This window comes from Orycteropus afer, unplaced genomic scaffold (assembly GCF_000298275.1).
Source record: "Orycteropus afer afer isolate SDZICR_OR568_19922 unplaced genomic scaffold, OryAfe1.0 scaffold00105, whole genome shotgun sequence".
NCBI classification, from domain to species: Eukaryota; Metazoa; Chordata; class Mammalia; order Tubulidentata; family Orycteropodidae; genus Orycteropus; species Orycteropus afer.
The window spans coordinates 8,541,068-8,563,905 of record NW_006921692.1 but is presented as its reverse complement, the minus strand read 5'-3'; the positions used below and the strand labels follow the sequence as shown (position 1 = coordinate 8,563,905).

At 37.3% G+C, this 22,838-nt stretch overlaps 1 protein-coding gene across 1 annotated transcript in view; it reads left to right on the top strand.

Moving 5' to 3' along the window:
• Positions 1 to 22,838, top strand: part of RASA1 (RAS p21 protein activator 1) — a 196,979-nt gene that overhangs the window by 74,113 nt on the left and 100,028 nt on the right. The window contains exons 2-4 of the mRNA XM_007943392.2: positions 19,188 to 19,340; positions 20,320 to 20,455; positions 21,111 to 21,181. Coding sequence (XP_007941583.1) covers positions 19,188 to 19,340; positions 20,320 to 20,455; positions 21,111 to 21,181 — 360 coding nt within the window. The remainder of the gene's footprint in view (positions 1 to 19,187; positions 19,341 to 20,319; positions 20,456 to 21,110; positions 21,182 to 22,838) is intronic.

Here is a 22,838-nt window from a genome sequence, read left to right as displayed (position 1 = left end):
CAGTAATAGGCCTTGGGCTATTGTTGGTGATTCTGCCTTCCTCTTGTGGGGTTCTAGGAGGTCAGAATATGTGGCCTCCTTGCCGTTTTTGCAGCCCTAACTGAAAGATTGGTGGTTTGAGTCTATGCATAGGCACCTCAGAAGAAAAGCCTGGCAACCTACTTAAAAAAAAAAAAAATCAGCCATTGAAGACTCTGTAGAGTGCAACTCTCTCTGACACACATGCGGTAGCCATGAGTTGGAGTTGACACAATGGCACCTATTTATTCATTTATTTATTTATTTAATTCATTGACTATCTAATATGTTCCTGGTAGTTGAAGGGTACTTTCATATGCTATAAGGAGTTTTGGTGGTGTGGTGGTTTAAGCATTGGGTTGTTAACCAAAAGGTAATGGTTTGAACCCACCAGCCACTCCGCAGGAGAAAGATGAGGCAATTTGCATCTGTAAAGATTTATAGCCTTGGAAACCCTATAGGGAAGTTCTAGTCTGCCCTATAGGGTCACTGTGAGTTTGAATCAACTCTATTGAAGTGGGATTTTTGTTTTTTCCATATATTGTATATGAAATGCAGAGAACTAGTTTTACTCCACCTTTCAGTTTATCCCCTAAAGACGTTTTTTGCTCTCGTAGCATAGTGGCTAAGGCACTTGATTGCTAACCAGAAGGCTGGCGGTTCAAACCCACCAGCCCCTCCTTGGAAGGAAGATGGGGCAATCTACTTCTGTAGTGATACTGCCTCGGAAACCCAAGGAGGGGTCGCTTTGAGTTGGGTCCGACTCGACGGCAAACGACGACAACAACAACAACAACAACAACAACAAGGCACTGTGCTAAGAATGCTGTTAAGAACAAAACCAAAAAAAAAAAAAACCCCTAATTGTCATGGAGTCATTTCTGACTCTTGGTAACCCCATGTATTTCAGAGTAGCACTGTGCTCCATTGGTTTTGCATTGGCTTTGATCTTTTGGAAGTGGATTGCCGGATCATCACCTCTAAAATAACAAAGGCTAATGGTAGCATAGTGGCTAAAACACTTGCCTGCTAACCAGACGGCTGGCGGTTCAAACCCACCAGCCACTCCTCGGAAGGAAGGTTGGGCAATCCTATTTCTGTAGTGATACTGCCTCGGAAACCCAAGGAGGGGTCGCTATAAATCGGGTTTGACTCGACGGCACATAACAACAGCAACAATGGGTTGAACTCAGCTTGTTGGCAGTGGGTTTGGCTTTGGGTTTGAACAGCTTATTTGACTGTTTGTATTTTCAGTCTTACTTGTTTTTTAGATGAATGTGAAGAAAACTTAAGTAAAAGCCAAGGAAACAGCTACACATTGCATAAATACCTCAGATCCTAATATACTTATTTTTTTCCAAAGTATTTGCATTGCTTCAGTTCATTGAATTATACGCTGTATTAAAGACTTTCTCTCTTGTCCTTTGTCCTCTGAGTGGACTCAAACTGCCAACCTTTTTGTGAACAGTTCAAGGTTTAACTATTTATGCCACATACGGACTCCTAACAGTTCTATGTTGTTGTTGTTATGTGTTCTCGAGTTGGATCCGACTCATAGTGACCCCCTCCTTGGGTTTCCGAGGCAGTATCACTATGGAAGTAGATTGCCCCATCTTCCTTCTGAGGAGTGGCTGGTGAGTTTGAACCGCCAGCCTTCTGGTTAGCAGTCAGGTGCCTTAGGCACTATGTTACCAGAGCTCCCAACAGTTCTATAGGAGATATAAAAACCAGCAAGATTTGGTTCTATAGAGCACTTATAACCCAGTAAAAAAATGAGAAAACCAAACCTCCTGCCCTTGACTCAATTCAGTTTCATAGTGACCCTATAGGACAGAGTAGAACTGCCCTATAGGGCTTTCAAGGCAGTAATCTTTACAGAAGATGACTGCCATATCTTTCTCTTGTGGAGTAGATGATGAGTTCAATCCACTGACCTTTGGTTAGCAGCCATGCACTTAACCACTGTACCACCAGGGCTCTTTTAGTCTAGTATAGGTGTGTGGTGCAGTAAATTACTTAATATGGGTCTTCTGTAGGGAGCTCTGGTGGTGTAGTGCCTAAGGCACTTGAGTGCTAACCAGAAGGCTGGCAGTTCAAATCCACCAGCTGCTCCTCGGAAGCAACTTACTTCCGTAGTGATACCGCCTCGGAAACCCAAGGAGGGGTCGCTATGAGTCAGCTTCGACTCAGTGGCAGTGAGTTTGGTTTTTTTGGTTTATAGTCTGTGTGACTACTAGATGACTAAGTGGGACTGTGTAAATGTGAGGTGCTATAGCCCAGAAGGGAGCTCTGGTAGCGTAGTGCCCAAGGCACTTGACTGCTAACCAGAAGGCTGGAGGTTCAAACCTACGAGCCACTCCTCGGCAGGAAGATGGGACACTCTACTTCTGTAGTGATACTGCCTCGGAAACCCCGGGAGGGGTCGCTGTGAGTCGAGTCTGACTCCACGGTACATAACAACAACAACAACATAGCCCACAAAGGGAATTGGATAGCTTGCTAATGTAAATAAGATACATGGCACCCTAGTGGGGGTGGGACCGTGCAAATAATGTATATGGAACCCTAACATGGGTATTGGTGAGTTTTGCCATCCTGCTGTGCTTAAAATGAAGTATCTCAGATACAGAAGGGGGATCTCCCTACTAATCAAGACCAAGTAGCCAGGACTGGAGCGCATTCTTGGACCTGAGATCTCTGCACTTGACCTCCTTGGCAGAGAGACAGCAGAGAGAGGGTGGTGGCAGAGGCAGCAGAACCAAGAGATTGTCATGAGATGGAGCATCAGGGTTAAGGGCCCATGGAGTAAGAAAGCTGCGTACTTTGGGGCAGGAAGCTTGCTGGCGGAGTGAGGTGCACCCAGTGGCCGAACTAAAAGAGCTTTGTAACATTTGGCAGAGCAGCACAGAGGTCAGGCCAGGAGGCTGAAGGCCAGAGAGAGGCATGCCTTTGGACATGGCTGAATATTGGCTGTCCTGATCAAAGAATTATATCCTGAACCTGAATTTGGGACCTGTTGCTTCCCTAATAAACATCATAATCATGAGTATTGTCTTTGAGTTCTAAGTGGCCGTTTCAATGAATTACCAAACTCAGCAGAGAAACAGAGAAGTAGAGAGTGCCATGGGAGGAACAGTTGGTGCCAGAATTGGCAAGAGGGTTGGAGGGTGGTGGCATGTCTGACTTCCACCTCATAGGAATTGATCTTGGGCTGATGCTACTGATGATGATTCTGTCTTCCCATCGTGAAATTAAAAAAGGTCGGATTATGATGCCTCCATGCCCTTTTTTCAGGTGTCTTATAAAAGGTATTATGAGATAGATGTTAATGTCTGAAAACAGCAAAGTTTAAAGGAGGGAAATAGTTTATTCAATTGAAAGGATAAAAATGACTTTATGAAAGTATATTTCTGGCTGAAAGAGAGTGTTGACAAGCAGAGATTGTATGTGAGAAGATGTGGTCAATTACAGATGTGCTCTTAGTACAAGGGCCTTAAGAAATAGTCTAGTTTTACTGGAAAGGTAGATTGGAGCCTTTAGTAGTGGACCAAATACCAGTTTTAGTACAGCCAGTCCCTGGATTACAAACAAGATCCATTCCTGTGTCTTTACAAATGTGTAGATGAGTCAGAACAGGTGTATATGGTTCTTCTATTGCCTTAATTTAGTGCAAGAGAAGGCTTGCCTTTTCAATGATTTAAAAGCTGCACAAGAACCAAGTGAAGGTGATTGTGATAAAGAATTTGTTTGAGTAGAGGTTGGTTTAGTCCTTTCAAAGTGAGGACAAATTTACATAATGTTAAAGGTCAAATAGCAGTTATCCGTAAGTCCATCATTTGTAACCCAAGGACTGCCGGTAGTTGTACTTCATTTGGTAATGGATAGCCATTTGTCGACTTCTGAGCCATTAGAGTGAATTAACTAAGCATGTGGTTTAGGAAGAGTCTGTTAGGAAGATTTAATTTTTCCTTAGTTGTAGGAAAGGTTGAAATAGAATGAGAGCAAAAGAGGGCCTGAACTAGAGTAATGGACCTGGGAATGGAACTGGGACTAATTAGTATGGTGTTGGAAGTGTATTTTACTAATTGGCAATAGTTTTATGGCTAGGGTGGCAGGAAGGAATCAAAGGAGCTTTTGAAGTTTAAGGTATAGTAAGGATGCTGGTGACATTAACAAGTATAAAGGAGTAAGGAGGAAGAGGGGTGTGTGTGTGTGCACGCGCGCACGCGTGTTTTTTTATGTATGTGTTTATTGGGGTAGTTGATAAATGTTTTTCAGATTTAGATTTGGATCTTTTCATTTTAAGATGAAGATTCTTAGCAGGTACTTGATAACCTAAGCCTGGACTTCAGGGAGGAAGTCAGTTTTAGAGAGGGAAATTTAGGAATCATCCTCAGAAGTTATAGTTTGAGCTAATGAAGTACTGATATTTCCATAAAAAATTCTGAGTAAGAAACAAAAACAACATACTAAATACCTTAATTTTAGGATACCATTTGAATACATTGCTTAACCTATTCTTCTTCTTTTTATTTGTTGTTGTTGTTATTTTTTTAATGTTATATAGGAGAAACACTAAGGAACTCTGGTGGCGTAGTGGGTAAGGCATTTGTCTGCAGACCGGAAGGTCAGTGGTTCAAACCCACCAGCTGCTCTGCAGGAGGAAGATGAGAGTCTACTTCTGTAAAGATTTACAGCTTTGAAAACCCAGTGGGGGTCTCTGTGAATCAGAATCAACTTGATGGCAGTGGGTAAAGGAGAAACACTATAAGAAAATGTTGTTGTTGTTATGTTCCGTCGAGTCGGCCCTGATTCATAGCGACCCCTCCTTGGGTTTCCAAGGCAGTTATCACTACAGAAGTAGGATTGCCCAGCCTTCCTTCATAGAAGGAGAAAAACAGTGACTTTATTGTAGGTGCTTATAAAATACTTGTTAAATGGCTTAAATTATTTGAGCGACAATAATTAAGGTAGTTTCTTTGAGATACAGAGTGTTTGTAAGAGAATACTGGCCATAGTGTGATCTTTGAATGCTAGGTATAATGTCTTTTTTTTTCCTCCATAGAGTTATTTGTAGGACCAGATGAGAGGATAGATCTGAGAATATTTTGAGCTTCTAAAATATTTTTTGAGGCATATTTTTGTTTGAGAAAATAAAAGTTTAGCAAGTAAATTTCTAAGTCTAGTGTTATTCAAAGCTTACATTCTTTCCATTTCATTGATGAGAATTAGATTTCTAAAGAATAAAAGTTTAAAATATTCTTATGCTTATATGTATATCAATTTATATATCTTGTTGTTAGGTGCTGTCGAATCAGCTTCAACTCAAAGGGACCCTATGTACAACAGAACGAAACACTGCCTGGTCCTTGTGTGCCAACCTCACAATCCTTGCTATACCTGAGTTAATTGTTGCAACCACTGTGTCAATCCATCTTGTTGAGGGCCTTCCCCTTTTTCTCTGACCCTTCACTTTACCAAGCATGATATCCTTCTGCAGGGAATGGTCTGTTCTGACAACATGACCAAAGTAGGTTAGACAAAGTCTGGCCATTCTCGCTGCGAAGGAGGATTCTGGCTGCACTTCTTCCAGGACAGATTTGTTTTGATCTTCTGGCAGTCCATGGTACTTTGAGTATTCTTAGCCAGCACCACAACTCAAAAGCATCGACTCTTCTTGGGTTTTCCTTATTCATTGTTCAACATTCACATACCTAATGAGGCTATTGAAAATATCATGACTTGGGTTAGGTGTACCTTAGTCTTCAAAGAGACATCTTTGTTCTTCTTGAAAGAGGTCTTTTGCAGCAGATTTTCCCAGTGCAGTATGTTGTCTGATTTCTAGACTGCTGATTCCATTGGTGTTGATTGTGGAACCAAGTAATATGAAATCTTTGACAACTTCCATCTTTTCTCCATTGATTGTGATGCTGCTGTTGGTCCAGTTGTGAAGATTTTTATTTTCTTTATGTTGAGGTGTAATCCATACCAAACACTGTAGTTGTTAATCTTTATCAGTAATTGCTTCAAGTCATCTTCACTTGCAGCAACCAAGGTTGTGTCATCTGCATGTCGCAGATTGTTAATGTGTCTTTCTCCAATCCTGATGCCATGTTCCTCTTCATATAGGCCAGCTTCTCAGATTACTTGCTCAGCATACAGATGGAATAAGTATGTTGAAAGGATACAACCCTGACGCACTCCCTTCCTGATTTTGAATCATGCAGTATCCCTTTGTTCTGTTTGAATGACTGCCTCCTGGTTTATGTCCAGGTTCCTCATGAGCACAGTCAAGTATTATGAAACTTCCACTCTACTCAGTGTTATCCGTAATTTGCTATGATCCACACAGTACAATTTTTTTTTGCATACGTAGTCAGTAAAGCACAAGTAAACATCTTTCTGGTATTCTTTGCCTTGAGCCAAGATCCATCTGACATCAGCAGTGATATCCCTTGTTTCATGTCCTCTTCTGAATCCAGCTTGCATTTCTGGAAGTTCTTTATCAGTATACTGCTCCAACCATTTTTGAATTATCTTCAGTAAAATCTTACTTGTGTGTGATACCATTGATACTGTTTTGTAATATTCACATTCTGTTGCATCATCTTTCTTTACAGCAGATAAAATTATAGATCTCTTGCAGTCAGTTGGCCAGGTAGCTCTCTTCCAGATTTCTAGGTATAGATGAATAAGTGCCTTCAGAGCACCATCCATTCATTGAAATATCTCAGTAGGTATTCTGTCAATTCCTGGAGCCTTGTTTTTTGCCAGTTCCTTCAGTTCAGCTTCAACTTCTTCAGTACCAGGGGTTCTTGATCATATGCCACCTTCTGAAATGGATGAACATTGACCAGTTCTTTTTCATACACTGACTTTGTGTATTCCTTCCATCTTCTTTTTATGTTTCCTGCATTATTCAATGTTTTGCCCATAGAATCCTTCAGTATTGCAACTCAAGGCTTGAATTTTTTTCTTCAGTTCTTTCAGCTTGAGAAATGCTGAGCATGTTCTTCCCTTTTGGTTTTCTAACTCCACGTCTTTGCACATTTCATTGTAATAATTGACTTTGTCTTCTCGATCTGCTCTTTGGGTGCTTCTTTTGAGCTCTTTTATCTTGTCATATCTTCCATTTGCTTTAGCTGCTCTCCATTCAAGAGCAAGTTTCAGAGTCTTTTCTGATATCCATTTTGGCCTTTTTTTTTTTTTTTTTCCTGTTCCTGTCTTTTTAATGACCTTTTACTTTCTTCACATATGATGTTCTTGATGTCATCGCACAATTTGTTTGGTTTTCAGTCTTTGGTATTCAGTGAATAGATAAATCTATTCTTCAGATGTTCTCTAAATTCAGGTGGGGTGTAATCAAGGTCATATTTTGGCTCATGGACTGGTTTTAATTATCTTTAGCTTGAACTTGCATCCAAGTAATTGATGGTCTGTTCCACAGTCATCTCTGGGCCATGTTGTGGGTGAAGATATTGAGCTTCTCCATTACTCATTTCCACAGATGTAGTTGATCTGATGCCTGTGTATTCCATCTCGTGAGGTTTACATGTATAGCCCCTGTTTATGTTGTTGAATGAAGATATTTTCAATGAACAAGTCATTGATCTTGCAAAATTCTGTCATGCAGTCTCTGGCATCGTTTCTATCACCAAGGCCATGTTTTCCAACTACTGGTAATACTGTTGTTTGAAACTTTTTCATTCCAGTCAGCAATGAAAATGAATACATCTTGATTGTGTGTTTGGTCAATTTCAGATTGCAGAAATTAGTAAAAATCTTCAATTTCCTTGTCTCTGGCTTTGGTAGTTGGTGTATAAATTTGAATAATAGTAGTATTAATTGGTCTTCTTTGTTGGCGTATGGGTATTATCCTATCACTGACAGCATTGTACTTAAAGATAGATATTGAAATATTTCTTGTGATGATGAATGCCACATCATTCCTCTTCATTTTCTCATTCCTGGCATAGTAGATCACATGGTTGTCTGATTCAGAATGGCCAAAACTAGTCCATTTTAGCTCACTAATATGTAGGATTTCAGTCTCTTTACCTTCCCTTTAATTTTTGACAGCTTCCAATTTTCCTAGATTCATAGTGCATAAATTCCATATTATGTATATAATTATATATAAAATTTATGTAGGTAAATTCATATGTGTATGTGTTGTGCCTGTGACATATTTCACACTTTCCTTGTCAGGCCCCTGCTTTCTGTGAATCAGTTGCTGCTCATATGTTAGATTTCTATATAACCATCAGTTTTTTCAGAAAGTATATACTAAAATTCAAAGACAAAGACAGGTGCTCTTATGTATGCCCCCATGTTCTACTATTTAATGGCACCAGATTTTAATTGCTTTGTCTGTATTTTCTGCTAGATCACAAAATCTCAAATTATGGTATTCTATGATTTTGCTCTTATATTTCTACTATGTAGTACCATGCTTGACACATAGAGTGAAATGGACTTGATAAAATCAATGTTAGGTGAACATTTGCTTTTAACCTTAAGATTCAGTGATTTAAAAGTGCATCTTAAAATACAGGTTGGGAAATGTTTTGGTTGCATTAGATAGCTTCTGAATCAGTATGTCTCCAAAGTCTTAGATTGAACATTGTGAACTTAAAAACAAAACAAAAAACCCCCTAAACTTATTATTTTTAAGTAAAGTATAGCTTCAAGGTAGTTTACAAGTATATTGTAGAAATACATTGGACCAGATAGTCACAAGTCATTTCCCTGCCCTGTCTTTATGTATTGAGTGGAAAAACAAAACAAAACCCTGTTGCCATCAAGGTAGGACCTAGTAGAACAGCCCTGCCCTTTAGGGTTTACGGGAGATCTGGTAGTGTGGTGCCTAAAGCACTTGACTGCTAACCGGGAGGCTGGCAGTTCAAACCCACCAGCCACTCCTCGGAAGGAAGATGGGGCAATCTACTTCCATAGTGATACTTCCTTGGAAACCCAAGGAGGGATTGTTATGAGTTGGGTCCCACTTGGCGGCACATAATAACACCACAACATAGGGTTTTTACAGAAGCTGACTGCCACATATTTCTCCCCCTGAGTTGTTGGTGGGTTAGAACCACAGACCTTTTGGTTAACATCCAAGCATTTAACCACTGTGCCGTCTGGGCTCTGTACACTGAGAGCTTTAACACTTTAGTTGTTGAATGTCTAACAAAAATTCCACTGTAAATAGTGGTGTTTTTTTAAGAAATGAAATTATAGGCTGTCCCTGGGTTATGAATGTCCCACTGTGTACAGGTTGTAGTTATAAACCAATCCCTGTAAAGCCTATAATAGTTCGTAATAAGAAATGGACACTACATTGTGACATGCACCAAAACATTATTATTATTACTGTATTATTATATTAAAGATGTTTTTGTGTATCTGAAAGTATTGTTTAGTACTGTCTTATGTATTGAAAGGTATGCTATTATATACCAAGACAAACATTTGACTAACTGTTCAACTTACATACTATGGTTCAGTGAGTTACTTAATATGGGCTTTTCTAGTCCTGGTCTTTGTGACTCTCACCAGATGACTGGGTGGAACTATGTAAATGTGAAGTGCTTTGTGGCCAAGCGAGGGGATTGGATAACTTGTTGATACTGTAAAGAAGGTACATGGCACCCTTTTGGGGGTCAAAAAAAAAAAAAAGCCAAACTCAATGCCGTCGAGTCAGTTCGACTCATAGCAACCCCTCCTTGGATTTGCAAGGCGGTATCTCTACAGAAATAGATTGCCAAATCTTCTTTCCAAGAAGTGGCTAATAGGTTTGAACCGCCAGCCTTCTGTTTAGCAGTTAAATGCCTTAGGCACTATGCCACCATGGAAATAAGGTATATGGAACCCTTATGTGGAGATTGGTTAGTTTTGCCATCTCTCTAGGCTTAAAGTGAGCCATCCCAGAGGCAGGGAAAGCAGGAGAATCTCAATAACATCAGTAAAGAGCAGCCAGGAGTGGAGTGTATCCTTGGTCCCAAGATGCCTTCATTGGATCTCCTTCACTCGGGGGGGCGGGGAGAGCATACGTGAGCAAGTATGCGAGAGTGCGCTGTAGCACTGTGTTTAGACAGCAGAGAGACAGCAGAGGCAGCAGAATCAAGAGGCCCACGTGAGACAGAGCAGCGGGCTTACAGGCCCATAGAGCAAAAAAGTTGAATGCTTTGTTGCAGAGTGGGGTGCCTCTCTGGGGACCTATTCAGCAAAGCTAAAAGAGCTTTGTAACACTGGCCTGACCAGGGGAGAGGCTGAGGGCCAAAGAGAAGCGTGCCTGCGATACAACTGAGAAGAGGCAGTCCTGATTGAAAAACTCTATCCTTACTTGTTTCTGAACCTGAATTATAACTTGTTACTTCCCTAACAAACCCCATAATTGTGACTATTATCTGTGAGTTCTGTGTAGCCACTGCAATGAATTATAAAGCCCAGTAGAGAAGTAGAGAGTGCCATGGGAGGGATGGTTAGCGTCAGAATTGGCAGAAAGGTTAGAGGGTGGCGGTATGTCAGACTTTAGCCTCATAGGAATCAATCAGCCTTGGACTGTTGATGTTGTTTTGGATCCTCCTTTCTCCTTCTGAAGTTGGAGGAGATCATATGCCACTGCCCACATGTCCTTTTTGAGCACCCAAATTCAACTTAAAGACAGATGTAGGAATGGAATTAATGATCTGGGGACTACCTGTTTACAGATAGGAGATTGAAGATGTAAAGTAGGAACTGATGTTAGCCTCATGTGAGATACTGTACTACTTTTTTTCCCTCCCTATTTTTAAAAAACATAATATATTTGATTAGTACAGAACATTTTTGAAAAGGGTGCAGATTTTCCTGCTCTTCATTATCTGTTTTCTAGGGTAATGGGAGTTAGGATAGTTAGAATGAGGCTCTCTTGGCTGAGTCTATTTCATATAAATTTTACTTACAAGCATTGTGTTCGTTCCTACTTTTTATATATTTGTCTTTCAGTTGACTTAATTTTAGGTAGATAGAGCATTTGACAATGTTGTTTTTCAGACATGCTTCCCAGGAACTGACACCTGTTTTGGACTGTTTAACACTATACCTATGGTAGAAGGTAGTAGTATTTTTGCTCTTACCTAGAGCTAATTTGATCTGAGATTTCTCTCTTTCTGTATCTGTCTGTCTGTCTGTCTGTCATCCATCTATCCATCCTTCCATCCACCTCTTCCTGGATACACAAATACAAACAAGATCATCTAGCGTATACGTGAGTATTTCTTCTCAAGTTTAAATGAAGGACACTTGATCTAAACTGCAATATACCTATTTTTGCTTACCCTTCTTGATGTTGAAGTAAATTTACCATTGACTCAATTTTAGTCTCTCTTCATAGTGATGTAAAAATATGACCAAATAAAGTGATTTCATATAAGAAATTTTTTTCACCTTCGCCTTAACTTTAAAAGTCAATCTCTCTCTCTCTCTTTTAAAACCATCAACTCAAACTGTAAAACTACGGTAAATATATTATTACAAGGAAATAGGAGAGCTTTAGGAGATCTGTAGTAGTTTAAGCAAATATGAATGTATATACTTTTACCTCTACATGAGCCTGAAATAATCAACTTAATTTCAGAAAGGACCAGCATGTGTAAGAAAATCTAATTAACAGCATCTTGGAGAGTGACAGAAAAAACTTTTGAATATCATCATGCACACAGAGTCCCAGGTGATTCAAGTGACAAAGCAATTTCCTGGCAACTGGATTTCTGCATATAAGTTTCTCTGTAAGAACATTGGTGCCTCTCAATGACATAACTAAGAGAAATAGTATGTTGTTGTTGTTATGTGGGTTTCCGAGGCAGTATCACTACGGAAGTAGGATTGCCCAACCTTCCTTCCGAGGAGTGGCTGGTGGGTTTGAACCGCCAGCCGTCTGGTTAGCAGGCAAGTGTCTTAGCCACTATGCTACCAGAGCTCCTTGAGAAATAAGTACAGTGAAAAGTAAAAGTGATCTTCAATTTAGTTTCCTTTTAGAGAGGAAGTCTGTTGATGGTAGTACTAGTTTAATTGTTTTCTACTATAGTAGAAAGTTTCCATTTAGTATTGTCAGTTTAGTTTTAAATAATTGTATTGTTTCAGGGAAGTGTCTGTATAAACATGAGGTTGTTTTCTCATTGCATAGATTTCTATATTGTTATTCTTGATCAGGTGAGACTCAAACTAAAAGCATAAGAGCCCCTCAGGTGTTCTCTAGCAGTGTACAACCTGCATGATCCCCCTAAAATTCATGTGATCCCAAATTTAAAGGAAAATGACTCCAACTTGTCCAACTGTTTTATTGTTGACTTATTTAATACATAGTTTTACTGTGACTGTGGAATATTTTAAATAAATTTATTTGCATAGTTTCTAACAAAATGAAATCAAGAGGCTCCATATCTGCTATAAGACTTTTCAGCAAAAAAATTACAAATCTAGCTGAGAAAAATGATTTCTCCTGTTCTCTACCCAAAATTAGATGAAAAACACAGTGGATAATAGGAAAATATTTAGGGCTTACAGGATTCACAAATTGATCATCCTTTATGTGCATCATGAAATTTGAGATTTTCTTTCTTGAAGTTATTTGAATGAGTTCTATAGGTTTTTAGCACTTCCTTTCTCCCATGCTATTAGTTTAGTAATAATTACACTAATATTTACTGGGAATTTGCTATGGATTAGATAATATCCTAAGCACCTTTATATTTATTAATTTTTAATGGTAATATTAAAGACAACTTTCCATGAAGTGTTGTGTTAGGTGCTGTCAAGTCAGTTCCAACTGATTACGACCCTGTGTACAACAGAACGAAGTATTTGTCTGGTCCTGTGTCATCCTCACAATTGTTACCATGTTTGAGTCCATTGTTACAGCCACTGTGTCAGTCTGTCTCACTGAGGATCTTCTACTTTTTCGTTGACCCTTTGCTTTACCAAGCATAATGTCATTTTCCAGGAACTGGTGCCTCCTGATAATATGTCCAAAGTACATGAAACCAGGTTTCACCATCCTTACTTCTTAGGAATATTCTGGCTGTACTTCTAAGACAGATTTGTTCATTTTTCTGACAGTCCACAGTATATTCAGTATTCTTCACCAAACCCGTAATTCAAGGGCATCAATTCTTCTTTAGTCTTCCTTATTCATTGTCCAGCTTTTGCATACATATGAGATGATTGAAAATACCATGGCGTGGGTCCGGCACACCTTCATCTTCAAAGTGACATCTCTGCTTTCAGACACTTTAAAAGAGGGCTTTTGCCAGATTTCCCCAGTGCAGTACATCATTTGATTAATTGACTGCTGCTTCCATGGATATTGATTATGGATTCAAGTAAAATATAATCCTTTACAACTTCATTTTCTTCTCTGTTTATCATAGTGTTTCCTTATTGGTCCAGTTGTGAAGACTTTTCTTTGTATTAAGGTGTAATCCATATTGAAGGCTATAGTCTTTGATCTTTACCAGTAAATGTACTAAGTCTCTTTGCTTTTAGCAAGAAAAGATGCTAAATATGATATGGTATGTATCATCTCCATATCTCAGGTTGTTAATGAGTCTTCCTCTAATCCTAATGCCACATTTTTCTTTATATATATCTATATAGATACATAGATATAGATGTAGTCTAAATTTCTTAGATTATTTGCTTAGCATATAGATTAAATAAATATGGTGCAACCCTGATACATACCATGAATTACGCATTGTTATTAATCCCTTTTAAAGATGAGGAAGAGGAGGATTAGTGATTAAGTAATTTGTCCACATTTGCACAGTGGCAGAGCTGCAATACAAATACAGACAGTGGGTCCAGAGTCTTACTCTTAACTATTAAAATATGTATCCTATGTAGTATTTAGGAGCTCTGGTAGCATAGTGCCTAAGGCACTTGAATGCTAACCAGAAAGGCTGGTGGTTCAAATCCACCAGCCACTCCTCGGGAGGAAGATGGGGCAATCTACTTCCATAGTGATACTGCCTCGGTATCACTTTGTGTTAACCCAAGGAGGGGTTACTATTGAGTCGGGTCAGACTCCATGGCACATACCAATAACAACAATGTAGTATTTGTCATTTTAATATTTTTCTTTGAGAGTATTTAGAATAACTATTTATCTCATTCTGAGTTTGAGACAGATTATTTGCCCTGTTTTACAGGTGATGTTACTGAAGTGCATTATGTAGAGACTTAGCTATGGCTGTGGAAGAGGTTTCTGATAACTCCTGGATTTCTGGAAGTCTCGATCCCATCAGTCTGCCTTATTTTTGTTTTTCTTTGTTTCTACTTGTACTATTTAGTGACATTGATTTTATTTTTTGAGTTTTATAACCATCCTCACCCACTTTTTCTGAGTTGTTCTCCCTCATGAATGTCAACTCGCTTACCCCTATGGTTTCTGTCTCGTCTTGCAAGTTGCTGTATTCAGTTAGATCCCACATAGATAGGCCTTAAAAGAGCGTAATGCTCAAGGCAGACCATTTTTACTAGTTAAGCTAAATTTTTACTTGGTTTTAAGAAGACGTAAGGAAATATTTTTGGCTTAAAGTTTAAAGATTACCTGTTAATAGCAATAGTTTCAGAGGTTCATCCATCCTTCATTGCTCCAGAGTGTGGAATCAATAAGAATTTGAAATTCTGTCATGTATTTTCCCCCTTTAGATTAGGATTCTTCTGTGGACTGATTAAAATGTCAGTTTGGAGTGGGTCTCATGGCAAAGGAGGTCAGTTGTTTATTGAAGCAATAAGCTTATTGTCCATCTTCTATTTCTGACTTTCCTTCTTCCTCTTGCCCCAGAGAACTAGAGTCCAGTTTTGGGTCAGTGTAGGCATCTTTTTTTGTGCTCTATTAGCCTAAATTTTTGTATTCTATTCAGATGTATGCAGCAGTTCTCAAAGATCAGAACTTGCTTATGTGGGACAATAAGGACAAGGTGTTTTTTTTTTTTTTTTTTTTTTTACATTGGCAAGGAGAGTCTGAGTTGTAATTGACATAAATATGGGCAAGTTATGAAATTTAACTTAGGTAATTGAGCCCACAGTTATTTAGTAATCTCATGTTATACTCAAGATATACTCGTACATCTGTTCCTTTGAAGTATTCTAGATTCCAGTTGAATTTTTTGTTTGTTGTTTGTTTTTTACTTATTTGCAAATAACACCAACAAAGCTACCCTTAAGGAGATATAATAAGACTGAGAGAAATAGTAGGGTAGGATTGTTGTTGTTGTTTGCTGTTGAGTCAGACCTGACTCATAGCGACCCCTCCTTGGGTTTCCGAGGTGATACCATTACAGAAGTAGATTGTCCAACCTTCCTTCCAAGGAATGGCTGGTGGGTTTGAACTTCCAGCCTTCTGGTTAGCAGTCAAGTGTCTTAGGTACTACACTACCAGAGCGTCCAGGGTTGGATTAAATATATGTTTTCTTTCATTTCTTTATAATACTACCACTGTAACTATTTGTAGCAGCAGAAAGTATGGCCTTTTTGTTAAATTGAATCTTCTAGATGAAAATTCCACTAGGAAAATACTCGTTCTTCAAGCCTGTCATATCTTTGGTATCATGGGTATATTTTGAAAAGCCATATTTAATATTATTTTATATAAATAAACTACATGTATTTTCGTTGTTTGCTAGGTGCCACGGAGTTGGTTCCTATCATAATGACCCTGTGTATAACAAAACGAAACACTACCTGGTCCTGTGCCATCCTCACAATCATTGCTATGCTTGACCTCATCTTTGCAGCCACTGTGTCACTGTGTGTTGTTGAGATCTTCCCCTTTTTCATTGACCCTCTACTTTACCAAGCATGATATACTTCTCCAGGGACTGGTCCTTTCTGATAACATGACGAAAGTAGAAGAGACAAAGTCTTGCCAAAGTCTCACTTCTAAGGAGCATTCTGGCTGCACTTCCTCCAAGACCGATTTGTTCGTTCATCTGTCATTCCATGGTATTTTCGATACTCTTCACCAACATCACAATTCAAATGCATCAGTTCTTCTTTGTTTTCCTTATTCATTGTCCAGCTTGCCATTGAAACTGTTGAAAATAACATGGCTTGGATCAGGCGCACCTTTGTCTTCAAAGTGACATCTTTGCTCTTTAGCACTTTAAAGAGATCATTTGCAGCAAATTTGCCTAGCGCAATAGGTGGTTTAACGTTTACTTAGCTTCTATAAATGTGTAATGTATCTGAATCAAATCACAGCACACTTGACTCTATTGTGATTTATTTATAAAATATTTGTTTAGCTGCATAGTATGCTATGTACAATTTCATTAAAATGATTAATTATATCTAGTCTGATACTAGTGGTTTTTCTGATTTCCAGATTTTTAAATGGAATAAAGATTACATGTTTTATCACTTTAATTGTAGTGCTTTTTATGCTTTAAGAGTAGTTTTAAAATACTGCTGCAGTGCATTTTAATTATTGTTACAATGATTTACCTTTATAATTTGAGATGGACAGTAAAATTATATCAAGAAATTTTGAGTTTTGATTAAGATGATTAATTTTTTTTCCAGAACAACCAGAGGCTTTTGAAAATGGAATCTTTTAACACTATTTGAGAATCAGGATCAACTGCATACATGCTTACTAGGCAGTTGTTGGATGTCTTAATTGCAGTTTATACTCATCAGTAATTGACATGTTTTGCTTTATGTACTTGAAGTTTTTGAGCTTTTGACATGCAAAAGAATGTATAGCAAACAAGGTTGTTTATTTAGATTGATGTCTCTGTCTTGAACTGAATGGCTGTTTTAATGCTAAAATTTGACAGGAAGTACATAGATACAAAAGCAGAAAACTATTGTGTAAGCTTGTACACCGTGTCATCTTTTTTTCACCCTGCTTTATTTCTTGTGGTGAACTGACAAGATGAAGGGGATTATTGCATCTTTTAATCTTGACATTTTACTTAAAACACAACTCATATTTAGCAAATAGGGACTGTGGTAGTTATGTTTGTGTGTCACCTTGGCTGGGCCTGGTTGAGTGGCTGGGCAGCTGGTGGTAGTTATTCCCCATGATGAGATTAGCAATCAGCTCCATGGTGGGATCTGCCACAAGCAGCTGAGTAGCTGGATGTCATCTGCTTCCTGTAATTAAGGAGAAGCCTTGGGAATGGTCTCTAGCCTATGGCACGCTTGGACCCTGCAAGTAGCCCCGTTGCTCAGCAGCCTGCTGTGCTCTGTTGACCTTGGGACTTAAAATGGACTTAAGTTAATGGCCTGCCATGTGGTTTGGTAACATTGGGACTGTGCTCATTTTACTTGTCAACCTTGGGGCTTCTCAGCCTCAGCAGCCAGCAGCTGTCTGAGTGAAGAAACGCCTCTAGCTCCTGTGGGCCAGGAACAGGAGGCAGAACTGGACTCGAAGGTTGAGGGGCTTTCCCTCAGCCCCTAAAGCCTGGCACTTTGAACTTGGACTTAAAGCCTCCAGATTATAAGAATTAAACTCCAGTTTGTTAAGGCCATCCCATTTGTGGTATATTTCTTGTCAGAGTGGCACTAGGTAACCAGAACAGGGACTTTACTTAAAATTGGTCTTTTTTGCCTTTGGACATAGAAATCTGTTTGTGGGTAGCTTCACTAATATACTAGGATCATAGTCTAAGGCTATTCCTTATTTTTCACAACTAAATAAACATCTAGCCTGGAATTTGAAAATTTATTCTGACAACCTCATAACTATATATGAAAGTTTATCTTTTCAAGGGATCTTTAGGATCATTAATCTAAACTTTTACATATGAAAATTGAGCTTTTTAAAGTAAAATTTGTTTGGCTATTGTCTCAAAGATAATTGCATAACTGTGACTAGGATATCAGAGTAATGCAATGTTTATGAATCTTTCCCTTCTTCCTGTAATACTAAGTTTACCATTATGTTTTTCCTGTTAAGATAAAATGAAGCCCCGTGATTGTTTTATTATTTTATTTTCAGTTTTACGCATAGCTTCTCAATAAATCAGTTGGTGTTTAGTAGAAAAGTATAGAAGCAATTTTTGAGAAATCTTAACTTTTTTTTTTTGAATAAAGTGTCAAAAATAATAAACTTTCATTATAGCAACGATACAAAAATAATTATATTGACATAATAGTTTCATGACTGACTTATGGCTAATTACTAAATATATTGATGTAATATGAATTTGTATTGTTTTCCTCTGAATGTTTCAGAATAGAATACAAGGATCTACAGATAAGTTTAGATGATTGAAGTTTCAAAAATGTAAAAATATTTCATAATTATTTTGTATATTTGTGACCATGACCATATGACAATTCTAATCTATTTTTATAAGTATGCTTCTGTTTATATCAGTCTATGAGGCTTTTCTATCTGTTTATATCAGTCTGTTAGGCTTTTGTAGTCACAGGTTGGTAGAACTGATGATGCCGGAGTTACAGCCAAGTCATTTAAGTGGATCGTCTGGGATATGATAGATAAAATGCATTTAAATTGAAGAGTAGGAAGGTAAAGGAATAGAAGTGCTATTTTTTCCATATTTTTGTCAGGTGAATTTGCGGAATTGCGTTTAAATGTATGGTTGTGGAGTAGATAATTTTACGATCAAAGGGCATAATTAGCTTTATGTTGAGATAGGGAATCAGAACTGTACCCTTAAGACAGTGTCATTCTGTTTCCCTGTCCCAAGAGCACAAGCACTAAAATGGAGTGACAAGTGTTAGTTTATTCAAGTAGGTTACACATGTTTTACAGAAGTCTTGGTTCCTTACTATATAGAGAGGTAATATATTAATCATTCATTTTCATTTGTCCATTTTGTGTCATTTTTCTAAGTAATGATTTTATTGTAATGTTCGTGTCTTCATCAGGTAGACAGTTCTGAAAGTAGGGACATGAACAGGATTGGAAGAGGGTCATATGTGGAGATAATGGGACTGAACTTATAAAACAAATGAACAATAATATTTTTGAGAGACTCATAAGAGGTTAAAAAAATTGAGTTAAAGTAGGAGTAACTGGTTCAAGGTGAAATGAAACTAATGTTCAAGTTATAGTTAGGTATTTAAAATCTCTATAAAGTTTGTTTTCACTTACCAATGGTAATTTAATGGTTGTTGCTTTTATTCTAATCTTTTGTTTTTTTCCCCAGGTGGTATCATGGAAAACTTGATAGAACTATAGCAGAAGAACGCCTCAGACAGGCAGGGAAGCCTGGCAGTTACCTTATAAGAGAGAGTGATCGGAGGCCAGGGTCCTTTGTACTTTCATTTCTTAGCCAGACAAATGTTGTCAACCATTTTAGGTAAGTCTTTATTCCTATTTTGAGTCTACATACATAACTATTTTGATGTAATGTTCATTAATACAGCTGCTTTCATAAAGGTGAATGACTCCAGCAACATTTAAGTAATGGGGAAAAAATTTTGTTTTCAATTAAATGATTCAATCAGTAGTTTAGAGTAGATATTGTTGAATGTTTACATTTATTTTTTAAAACAATATTATTACTGGTCATTATTGTACTAATCGCAAATATAATTATCACTTTTAAAGTGGTAAATCAAAAATAAAGGAAATAAAGTTTTAGAATGTGGAGTTACAGAAAATATAGGAAACTATTTAAAAGTCAAGATGGGTACCCTTTAATTCATTCTAGTTTCATTCTTTTGAAACTTTTTGCAAACATTCATTTCAATTCAATAATCATGTACATTTTCAAGTACAGATATCAAAGTCTGTATGTGTATATAAGTTGTATTCTATTTCATTTTCATGGGTGAACTTGAAAAAATGAAAAATATCATCTAGTGCCTATAATGCTAATGATAACATATATATCTTTTCTTTTCAGATTCTAAAATAAACATTTAGAGTAGTGTCATCACATGTAGTGTGTGATATTGTTATTATACTTTGTATAAATGTTTTAAGAGATCTGTCAGCTGTTCTTAGTGAGAGAAAAATTTTTAAATTGTACAAATTTAATCTTAAATAATGGGGAATGAAGGAAGTACCTCAGTGAATTTTCAAATATTTTAATAAATTTTGTAATTGAGGCTTATAGTCTGATATGTATGTCATAGCCAATGCTTACTATGTATATTTTTAAAAGACCTCAAATTTTCATAAGAGGAAGACATGAATATTTTAATACAATGATATTATAAAATGAAAATATTATGAAAATTACAGATTTATAATTTTTTTTTTGGAAGTTGGTCTTCAGAATTGGCTATAAAGATTATACTGTTCTTTTTCCCCCCTCGTCTCTATACAAATAGGATTATTGCTATGTGTGGAGATTATTACATTGGTGGAAGACGTTTTTCTTCACTTTCAGACCTAATAGGTTATTATAGTCATGTTTCTTGTTTACTTAAAGGAGAAAAATTACTTTATCCAGTTGCACCACCAGAGGCAAGTAAAACTTGAATAAAATATCTTTCAAAGTTTTATTTCTTTAATCTAATAATATATTTAGCTCTAGTTCACTTACTTGTGATATTTGTTATAATTCCAAGAGGTATTTGTTGTATTAAATTTTAATTTTGTTTTTATTTGGTTAGAGCAAAACTGACAACTTGTTTTAAAAAAAAAAAGTAATTTTTATGTTACTTCGTATCCAAGTAACCAGATTTTTTATTTTTTAATAATACCTGTGGTGATAGCTTAACAAATATTTTTGAATGAATGAGGAGTTGTTAATTATTGATGTCATAGTGCTAGCCTGAAGTTTCTGAAAGATTCTGAAATGCCTTTTATGTCATCAAAGAAAGGCTCATTTATATGCTCTGTGTAGTTTATTTGAAATTGATTTATCACTCATATTACTTAGTAAAAACATACTGGTTATACTGAAAAGAATTTTGGTATAAATAGCAGGAAGAAATATTTTCAGGCTCTGGATGTTTATTAAATTGTTAAAATTCGAATCTCAGTAAAAAATAATTTGGATGATGCTATGGAGTTTGTAATGTGGATTCTTACTGGCTTTAACTGTATGTGGGTATATGCCTTTTGACTTTGAGATAATTATTTATCTTTTCAAATGTATTATTTTTATGATTTTTAGCCAGTAGAAGATAGAAGGCGTGTGCGAGCCATTCTGCCTTACACAAAAGTACCAGACACTGATGAAATAAGGTATTCATATCTCATTTATAGGCATTTGAAAGAGCTAAAGTTTGAAAATTATTGCTCTTGGACTAGGAAGGTTTTGGGATTTGAGGAAATAGCATGCAGCAAGGTGAAATTGCCTTTAATGTTGGTTCTTTTGTTCCTTTAATCCTGTGTTGTTTTATCCATTCAGACTGTGGATTCAGATCAGAGTGGCCACAAGAGAGATGACACGAGAAAGAACTTAGCTATTATTAGACTACTTCTGACAAAATAAGGATAATTCTCTTGTAATATAAATTTTATTTTAATTTTCATTACTATATGACATTTATGCCCCAGCTGTTGAATGGTGCTCAAATGGTCATTGGCCTCTATTTTACGTAATGAGTGAATAATCTTAAACATTAAAAATATTATAAACCAAAAACCAAAGTCACTGCTGTTCAGTTGTTTTCCGTCTCATAGCAGCCCCACCTTGGGCTTCTGAAGTGGTATCTCTTTGGAAGTATATTGCCCAGTCTTCCTTCTGAGGAGTGGCTGGTGGGTTTGAACCACCAGCCTTCTGGTTAACAGTCAAATGCCTTAGGCACTACGCCATCAGCATAGACATACCTAATAGTCCATCCTGTCCACCCATTAGTCGACCTATATATTAGTGTTTGCCTTCACTGACAATGCAGTACTGTGTGTGCAAAAGGGTTCGTCTTTGTTGTCTGTACTGCCCATGTACCTTTCTACGTCTTCCTCTTCCTCAGGGCCACTGTGTTGATCATTTGGTACATTTGGTACATTGCCCTTCTCTTCACCCAAATCAATACTTATCTCTACCTATCTATCGGTGTTCCCTCCCCTTTCCTTCCATATATACACTTTTCCTTGACCTCTTACAATTATGAACTAATAAAATATTTGTTCTTCTGTGATTAACATATTTCACTAAGCATAATGTCCTACAAGTTCATCCATATTATGTGGAGTTTTGCAGATTCTGCGCTATTCTTTAGTGTTGCATAGTATTCCATCATGTGCATGTACCATAGTTTGCTTATCCAGTCTTCTGTTGATAGGCACCTAGGTTGTTTCCATCTTTTGGCTGTTGTAAATAGTGCTGTGATGAATATGGGTGTGCATGTATCTGTTGATGTCCTGGCTTTCACTCCTTTAGGATATATACTTAGTAATGGAATTGCTGGGTCAAATGGTATTTCTAATTCCAACTTTTTAAGGAATTGCCATGCTGCTTTTCACAGTGGTTTTATCATTTCACAGTCCTACCACCAGTGTATGAGAGTCCCAATCTCTCTGCATCCTCACCAGCATTTGTTATTTTCTATCTTGTTGAACTTTGCTAGTAGTGCTGGGGCAAGATGGTGTCTCGTTGTTTTTATTTGCATTTCTCTAATAGCTAATGATCGTGAGCATTTCTTTATATGTTTGTTGGCCACTTGAATATCCTCCTTGATGAAGTGTCTATTCATGTCTTCTGCCCATTTTTTAATTGAATTGTTTGTCTTTCTGTTATTGAGATGTTGAAGTTTTCTATGAATTCTAGAGATAAGTCCCTCGTCAGATACGTCATTACCAAATATTTTTTCCCAATCTGTAGGTTCTCTTTTGACTCTATTGGAGAAGTCTTTGGAAGCCCATAAAAATTTAATTTTTAGAAGGTCCCAATCATCTG